At 35.0% G+C, this 9,209-nt stretch overlaps 1 protein-coding gene and 1 pseudogene across 2 annotated transcripts; one reads left to right on the plus strand and one right to left on the minus strand.

Moving 5' to 3' along the window:
* LOC145801419 (disease resistance protein RPM1-like) overlaps positions 1–4,148 on the plus strand; it is a 31,082-nt pseudogene extending 26,934 nt beyond the window's left edge.
* A 328-nt stretch (positions 4,149–4,476) lies between these two features.
* Positions 4,477–8,362, minus strand: LOC114282196 (WAT1-related protein At3g28050). Of its 2 annotated transcripts, XM_028224848.2 has the most exons (7): positions 7,951–8,362; positions 7,811–7,873; positions 6,455–6,568; positions 5,625–5,823; positions 5,372–5,530; positions 5,052–5,203; positions 4,477–4,844 (listed from the first exon to the last, which is right to left on the minus strand). In XM_028224848.2, exons 1-7 carry the CDS (start codon positions 8,127–8,129, stop codon positions 4,688–4,690), a joined length of 1,023 nt encoding a protein of 340 aa, XP_028080649.2. In that variant the 5' UTR covers positions 8,130–8,362; the 3' UTR covers positions 4,477–4,687. The 2 variants fall into 2 exon arrangements, with proteins under 2 accessions (XP_028080649.2, XP_028080650.2); XM_028224849.2 differs by lacking the exon at positions 7,811–7,873.
* Positions 8,363–9,209: the final 847 nt, after the last annotated feature.

Genomic DNA, 9,209 nt, shown 5'->3' on the forward strand with positions numbered 1-9,209 from the left:
TAAATCATCCACATAGAGGCTAATAATGACATGTGAATTCTCTTCAGATTTATAGTAAATACATTTATCACATTCATTCGTTTTATAGCCATTCTCAATCATGCAGGAATTAAATTTCTCATGCCACTGTTTAGGGGCATGTTTTAAGCCATATAGGGATTTAACTAGCTTGCACACTTTACTTTCTTTACCGGGTTCCACAAAACCCTCAGGTTGATCCATATAGATTTCTTCATCCAGGTCTCCATTTTAAAAGGCTGTTTTAACATCCATTTGATGAATTTTTAGATCATGAATTGCAGCCACTGCAATTAATAATACAATGGATGTAACTCTAGTAACCGGAGAAAATGTATCAAAAAAGTCAAGATCTGTTTGTTGTTTAAAACCTTTTGCAACAAGCCTTGCTTTATATTTATCAATAGTTCCATCCGGTTTAAGTTTTTTTCTCAAAATTCATTTACAGCCAATAGTTTTACAACCTGGTGGTAAATCTACTAATACCCAAGTTTTATTGGATAATAATGATTTCATCTCATCATTTATAGCCTCGTTCCAAAAAACAGAGTCAGAAGATGCCAAAACTTCTTGTAAAGTTAATGGAGTTTCCTCCACATTAAAAACATGATAATTAGGGCCAAAATCTTTTTCTAATCTGGCTCTCTTACTCCTTCTAGGTTCAAAAATTACTGTATCTTGGTTTTGTAAAAGAGGAGTAGAGGAACCGATTTCAGATAAAATATTTTCTTGATAATTTTGACCCCCACTATTTTTAGATTTAAAAAGAAATTTTTCTTCATGAAAAATTGCATCACCTGATTCAAAAATTATTTTGTTTTCAATATCAAAAAATCTATAGGCTGTACCATTTGTTGCATATCCAAGAAAAGCACAAGTGGCAGCTTTCACACTTAATTTAGGTCTTTTAGGGTCCACAAGTCTAACAAAAGCTAGACAACCCAAACCCTCAAATATCTCAAATTTGGCTTATGCCCTTTCTACAACTCAAAAGGTGTAACTTTTGTTTTTTTATGTGGCACTCTATTCATAACATAACATGCAGTTAAAATTGTTTCTCCCCACAAATTTGAAGGAGCACCTGCTTCAATTAGCATAGCATTTGTTAAATCAGTTAAAGTTCTATTTTTCCTTTCTGCTACACCATTCGATACAGGTGAATATGGTGGAGTAGTTTCATAGATTATTCCCAAAGACTGAGCAAACGAGTTGAATCCAAAAGATTATACTCCCGGCCTTTATCACTTCAATATCTTTTAATCTTTTTACCGAATTGATTTTCAACTTCAAGAAAGAATTCTTTAAAATTTTCAAATGCATCACTTTTATTTTTCAACAAATATACATAAGTGTATTTTGAAAAATCATCAATAAAAGTGATAAAATATCTATTTCTACCACGTGTTAAAATTCCTTCAAATTCACATAAATCAGTGTGAATTAATTCTAACAATTCAGTATTTCTCACCACACTTTTATGAGGCCTTTTAGTTATTTTTACTTGACTGCAAACTTCACATTTCTCAAACTTATTTGTTAGTCTGGAAATTAATCCTAAACTACTCATGACTTCCACATAACGGCTATTAATATGACACAGATGAGCATGCCAAAAATTCATAGAAGACAACATGTAAATAAAAACATGTGCTTTCTTATTCTCAACATTTAATTTAAACATTCCATCACAGGCATACCCTTTCCCCACAAATATGCCTTTTTTAGTGATTACATATTGGCCAGATTCAATAGTCTGCTTGAAACCAGCTTTGTTGAGCAAATAACTTGACATCAAATTTTTCCTCATGGACGGTGTGTACAACACATCTTTTAAAACAAGTACACGTCCAGAGGTAAAATTCAGCTCAACATCCCCACACCCGAGCACCTTGGTTAAACTTGAGTCACCAAGCATAACAGTCATCTCCTCATTAAAAGGAGTGAAATCTTTAAACCAATCTTTATCATAGCAAACATGCCTATTGGCACCAGAGTCTGCCCACCACCCTTCGACAGATTGAACCATAAAAATATTTGTAATCATAGCCACAAATGGTTCCTCGGTAACATTAGCCTGTGGTCGAGACTGTTGTTTCCGAAATTTGTAAGTTCGAGCAATATGTCCACTTTTGCCACACACAAAACATGTCACATTTGTCAGATCTTGTGAAGGGGGTTCTTGGTTCCATTTCTTTTGCCTCGGGTAATTTTTATTTTGTAGCCTTCCAGTATTTTTCCAATTTTTCTTAACTGGCTTCAAGTGACTATTTTTATGAAATTGACCTTTAGGTGAAGTATTTCCAGAAGTTAAATTTACCTTTGCAGTGGAATGCTCTTATGTCATAAGCGCATCTTGTCATCGTGCTTCCTCTTCCACCCGAATCCGTGTGATTAGAGTCTCCAAAGACGTCTCCTTTTACTTGTGATGCATTGACTTCTGGAACTCCCTCCAAGATGATGAAAGTTTGTCAACAATCCCCGTTACAACAAGATTGTCTCTAATTTTGATGTCTTCGGATCTAACTTCAGCCACTAGCATATGAAAATCTTGAACTTGCTCTACCACTAATTTTCCATCTATCATTTGATAGCGGAAAAAACAACTTGCAGCATATTTTTTAGCGCCTGCCTCTTCAGTGTCATATTTATTCTGCAAGGCTTTCCAAATTTTCTTGGCAGTGGTGTAAATAATATCATAATAATCATAAAATTGATTTGAAAGACAATTCAAAAGATAACATCGACATTTATACTCATCTGCGTTATATTTCTCGATTTTTTTAAGATGAGCGGCATACTCCTCGTCGGTTATCTCTTCAGTGGGGACTTTGTTCAGATTTTTCTCGGTCAGGATATAGGCCACCTTGAGGAAACTGAGGTAGAAAATCACCTTGCCTTTCCATCTCTTGAAATGGGCTCCCTTGAGCCAGAAGGGCTTGTTGAGATCACCGGTATTCTCGTTGGGCTTCTCCAGTACTGGCTCCATGAATTTTTACTATTTGAATCTCCTTAAAATTATTAGTGATAATTACAAATAAAACACTAGAAAATACAAATAATAAAAATTACAATAATTATTGAAAGGGCTGAAGCACGGAAAATTCGCTCTCTTTAAGGAGATTCAAGCCCTCTACGGTTGGGCAAAGTCTCACACCGGTGCAGCAGAAAAAGCCTTGACTTGTCCCCCTCCAGGATACAACAGCCCGACTAAGTCGTATGGTTAACCAATACCGCACAATTGATTGAACCCAAACTTTTATCACATACACCCTTTTTATTTGCCAGATAATCTCACACAAAACATAATAAAAGCAACCAAAACTTCTTCTCGTATCACCCAACATAGGAGATTAGCCCAATATATAAAATTGAAAACTTGTTAGGCAAAGTTCTTGGTGGATAAGTTAACTAGAGACTTGACTAAGACTTGGTGTGGATAAGAATTAGTTGGAGACTTGACCAAGACTTGGTGGACTTGAATGGTAAGCAAACTTGGTAGAAAAGAAAAGAAAAACAACCTATAACACATTATAATATTAAAATACCTGCTAACATCTTGTCCACAGTTTCTACAATGCCTATATCTCAAATCTAGCTTACTAACTTTGCCTAAATGGATCGCCTCCCTCCAATACCTCATCGAACTAGTGCTTCAGTACTCTAATCTACATGATGACCCGCTAAAATCACTCCAGGGATTGCCCAACTTGGTAGTATTGGAACTCCAAGAAGCATTTGTAGGGGAGGAACTGTGTTGCAATATTGGAGGGTACCCAAGGCTTCAAAAGCTTAGCCTTCATCAACTAAGCCAATTAAAGTGTGTCCGAATAGAGCAAGGAGCATTGCCTGGGCTATTGCAACTAAATATTGTAGCATGTGAGAAACTAGAAGCTGTGCCGATGGGCATTGAGCACCTTAGAAATCTATGTTATCTAGTGGTATGACGCATGCCTAGGGAATTCTACCAAACAATAGAGAGATCAGATGGTGAAGATTTTTGGAAGGTTCAACATATTGAAACAATCGAAGCCATTTATTGACATCGGTTATACCATATCCCTTGGGTGAGCTACCTGCAACTTTAATTTTTCTTCACTATCCACAAACATAGATTTACTGAGTATTGATTGACACATATAGCTAGGTGAATATACACGTGTGTGTGGATATTGCAATGTGAAGTTTATGAATATTTTTGGGTGTGGAAACCCTTCACTCTTTGTAGCACAACAGTTCTCGTTGAGATTTTTCTAGAAACAGTTGACTAATGTATTAAACAATTGACATACATTAGTCAACTGTTTCTTACATATAATTGAATATTTACAAACGCCTTTTTTCTTATTACCTTTTTAATTAATCTTTATTTGGAAAAATTTCCCTTGCAAGTGAAATTATTTTGATTCAAAGAAATTGAAAGAACATCAACAAATCTAATACTATGAGTAACACTTTTGGTTTCTGGAAAATATAACCTTCTGTAGTGTTTATTTGTCGGAATGCCATTCAATACACAACAGAGCTAGCCTTGACATATATAGGCTGCTGAACAATGTTTGATGGGTCAATTTAAGCAAAAAAACAAACTTTAAATTTGACATTAATACAAGGCAGCTCTCCAAATACAGAGGAAAAGAAAATGGAACTTAATTTTTTTTCATTTACCGTTCTAAACTTGTGTCTCTCTGATGTTCTGCAAGAGCGGCGCTTTTTCTCTGGGTGATTCCGAGCTGGTTTCCTCGTCATCTGTGATCATCTTTTGTTCTTTGGATTTTCCCCACATAACAGAGTAAAATCCTATAACAATAATAATTGATCCCACCACACTGCACAAAAACAATGTTTTAAAAAATGATGATTACTACTATACAGTATTAGGATTCATATGATCTCTTATCAAATTTGACATAATCGGATCTGGCTCAGATTCGGGTTATTTTATAATCAGATCGAATTAGGATTACGTTAGATCTGGTTTGTAATTAACAAAAATACACCACCATTTAAAAGAAGTAGAGAAAGGATTTCACTACCTTCCCAAATACAAAATATCACCAAAGATGATGATACCGACCACGGTTGAAATGACAATCCCCAAGGGGTGAAACACTGCAATAAAAAGAGGTCCCCTCCGGCGCAGGCACCACACCATAATGCTTACTTGTATTGCAGAACCAACAATTCCCTACATTTTGGCACATAATAAATCACTATGCTGCATATTTATTCCGCAACTTAAATCACACTGATCAAGCGGTGCATCACTCAAATTGATTTTCTCTTCTAATGAATGTATGTGTTTGATTAAATCATCCTGGGTTCAACAATCAAAAAGATGAAACCATAGACTTACTGAGAAAAGAATGGAAAGCAACTTCACAGAAGGTAGTAAGCTCCAAGCGGCCGGGTCTCTTTCCATAACCAAAGATAAAATTCCAGTCATAATTGCGACGAAAAAGCTGACGAAAAATACTATAATAAGCTCTGCGCCAAATTGCATGAGGAGAAATGCCTGAAACAATAGCGGGATGAAAAAAAAAAACAGTAGTGATAGTATGTTGGCAATTAATTTCTAGTATATTTGAGAGTGTTTTCATGGAGTGTACTTGAGTAATAATGTATGCCGAAGCAGACAAACAGACGATTGTAAGGAGAAAAGCTCCGAGGACCAAGTTGTACTGTGTGGCGGTCATCAGAAGTGAGGGACCCTTGTAAAGAGTCACAATGAGAGCCCCTACAATCGAGACTATAGTTCCGATGGATTTAGCCAGGGTACTTGAACTTTTAAAATCCGCCTGTTCCAACCTAAACAAATCCGTTGAACAAATTTAAAACCATATTGCAGAATAAATAGTTATGTGTAAAACAGTAGTACGATTCATTAATGATAAAGTGACATTGTGTATCTGTGGTATGTTCACGAATAATGTTTCAAACATGAATTTGGTAGAAACTCGTGATGATTAGTTAACTTTAAGGTAATGAAACTACTACCAAGATTAACAGCAATTTGACCTTATAAAAACATATGATAGGTTATTGAGTGTGATTCGTAGCTTTTTATGTGGACGAAACAAAATGTGTTTTCCTAATTTCTCAAAAAAAATTGGTTCTGTACTGTTGATTTTCCATATCCAAACGCAAAATTAGCATTTCCAAAAAAATCTTTGAAAAGAGGATCCGGATAAATGACTAGGATTGTCACATAAATTTTATACTCTAAAATTCATCTTCAGAATTGCAAAATATAACAAACACATGAATGTGTGCGTGCGTGCACAAACACACGCATTAATGTACATATTTGATAAATTATGAAACCACCTAAAAAATCAGTGAAAAATGTGATTCAAGCTAATGACAAAAATTTCACATTATGCAAAATTTAAAGAATTTGTCAAGAGATTAGAGTTATAGAGGGAGAGCAGAATGGAACCTGAAAATAACAGCAAGTGTGAATGTAAAACCTGGGACCAGGTTCATAATTGCTGTGGAAAATGATGCTGGAGTTATCTGTACTGCTACATTCCCAACTACCTGTGATGTGCAACTGAACAAAATGAACACAGTCTAAGGTCAATCTATGTTGTATTTATCGTATTGAACACAAAAAGTTATACAAAATGATAAGGAAACTTTGGTTTTAGGGTAAATTACACTGACCATCCCTTAGGTTTTAAAAAAGTACAACATGGATAAATTACACTAAGCTCTCCTAAGATTTGAAAAAAATACAACAAATCTCACAATTTTGATATAACTACATTAAGTTCTTTTACGCTATGTTTGATTGGGGAATTTCGGGAGGATTTTGAAAGGAAAAGAAAAAAGGTGTGTAAAACTAGATAAAATGTAAGAATATTTTATTCATATTTCACTTACATTTTCCCTTTCTCTTTCCAAATCTCCCCTCAAATCCCCCAACCAAACAAAGCGTTAAGGCTTTAATTCACATAACACTTAATTCTCTTTTTATCAATAATTTGTTATTATTCCTTGTTTATCCTTGTGTTTTCATACAATATGTATTAGTTTCAGTCTATTTAATTGTGAGACTACTTGTATTTTCTCTAAATCTCATGGGCGATGAGTATAATTTACCTTTTGAAAAAACATCAAACCTCTAGAAAAAGGGTTAATTACACTTTTTACTCCTGTAGTCCGATCTAAATTTTACGTTAATCCCTATAGTTTCAAATTGAACAATTTGGTCTCTACATTTTAAGTCCAATTTCAACTTAGTTCTTCTATCCAAATTTGAGGTTAAAATTAATAATTTTGGTATACTTGTCAATTTTCTAAGGTGACATGTAGAAAAAATTAAAAGAACTTTGGACGTAAGGATCAAATTGAAATCACACTTGTAAGGACCAAATTGTTTAATTTAAAATTATAGGGACTAAAATGAAATTTAGATCAAACTGTTGGGGTAAAAAGTGTAATTAACCCCTGAAAAAATATCAAACCTTCATGTACCCTGTTTCTATCAATGTAATTCCCCATGAATGATCTATCTCCAAGACATGGAGATAAAGACCCATTAAATTGACTAATATTTTTAAAAATTCGATTTCCAAATCATTTAAAATCTTGAAAAAATATTTCATACACTATATCTGCATTTTGAAGGAGGTAAAAACCCCAAAATTATATTTGGCAGAAACATTCATTCTTTTGGATCTCTTCATTCAATTTCATGAATCTATCAATAAATAAACAAATCCAATCAAAGATTTGCTATATATGGGTGTTCTTACTATGATATATACAAGTCAAGCATTTAGAGACATACATAAGTAAGCTTATCACGAAAATTTTGCAGAGGAGAGAGAAAGTGATTGGAGGACGAGTTGATCTGCATGGAAATGGAAACATGGTCAAAGAACAGAGGGGAGAGAGAGAGAGAGAGAGAGAGAGAGAGAGAGAGGGTACCTGTGAAGAAGAAAGGAAGTGGGGAGAAGAATGAGGGCAGCAAGAGAATTGGAGTAGAAGACAAAGGTGAACTTGGTGAGGCCATGTGAAGTGGCTTCTTTGACTGCTACTATCATACCCACCTGTATAAACTGTATACTCACCATACCCAGAAATGGCAGAGCTTCCTTCATCCCCATCTCTCTCCTCTCACTCTCTCTCTCTCTCTCTCTCTCTCTCCCTCTCTCTCTTAACACGGAAGAGAGTGGACTTGCACACAATCTGCACTTGAGCACCTTTTTAGGATGTTATGCTTTTGTCTTCTCATTAATCAAGAAAAATTACTCGCAAATTAACAAAGAAAAGTACTAGCCAGTCAGCTTTGAATTATTATATGTTCTAATTTTTTCGAGTTTTATTAATTTTTAATGTTATTTCGAAAATCAAGGCCTTTCGTACTTATTTATAAAATCGGTTTCGATTCGTAACTCGAAAATTGTGATTCGATTGTGGTTCGAGAGGTCAAAACAACCTCTTTTTTTTTTTCTTTTCTTTTTCTTATTTTCAACTCCATCTTCTTCATCTTCTCTATATCTTTTTTTTTTTTTTTTTTTTTTTTTTTTGCAGAAGAAGAATGAAAACCAGGAAGAAGAAGGAAGAAATGAGGAGGAGGAGGAGGACTGGAGGGGGCATAATATTCGGGATAGGAGGAGGCGGAGGCTGGGCGACGGCAGTCGGAGGCTGCGGCAGGGCTGGGCTGGGCGACGATCGGCGAATCGGCGATTGGGCGGGGCGACAATCGGCGACTGGGCGACGATCGTCTTCTCTCTCTCTCTCTTCCCCTCTGCTTCTCTCTTTCTCTCCCTCTCCCTCTCCCTCTCTTCCTCTTTTCTCATTCTCTCTCTCTTTTTTGTTTCGAGCCAAATTCGGGCTTCGAATTTCGAGCTACCGCTCATTTTCCTTATAAAACTCATGTTAGACTTTGTAAATTCATGTTTCTAATTTATTTGTAAACCAATATGTGTTCTGTTCATAATATATTGAAAAAAGTTAGAGAGATTCTAAAATTTTTACTAAATGTTTCGTATAGGTGTGTACTCTATACTTATGAGATACTCACCCTATGTAAAACATTTGATAAAATATTTGGTATGCCTAATATTATTTTAATATATTTTTGTAAACCAATACATTTTATAAACCAATCACAATATGTGTTTTGTTTAAGATAAATTATAAGTACATCTTCTGAGATTTGTTTAAAATATAAATTGTCCTTG

This window comes from Camellia sinensis, chromosome 10 (assembly GCF_055761805.1).
Source record: "Camellia sinensis isolate YWXY chromosome 10, ASM5576180v1, whole genome shotgun sequence".
Taxonomy (NCBI): domain Eukaryota; kingdom Viridiplantae; phylum Streptophyta; class Magnoliopsida; order Ericales; family Theaceae; genus Camellia; species Camellia sinensis.

What these genes read in the sequence shown, in the direction of transcription:
- LOC114282196 (XM_028224848.2), bottom strand. Translation starts at nt 8,129, where the DNA reads ATGGGGATGAAGGAAGCTCTGCCATTTCTGGGTATGGTGAGTATACAG. An exon ending in ACTTCCTTTCTTCTTCACAG is followed by an intron (nt 7,874 to 7,950) that starts GTACCCTCTCTC and finishes ATTTCCATGCAG; the next exon opens with ATCAACTCGTCCTCCAATCA. An exon ending in TGCTTTCCATTCTTTTCTCA is followed by an intron (nt 5,204 to 5,371) that starts GTAAGTCTATGG and finishes GCCAAAATGTAG; the next exon opens with GGAATTGTTGGTTCTGCAAT.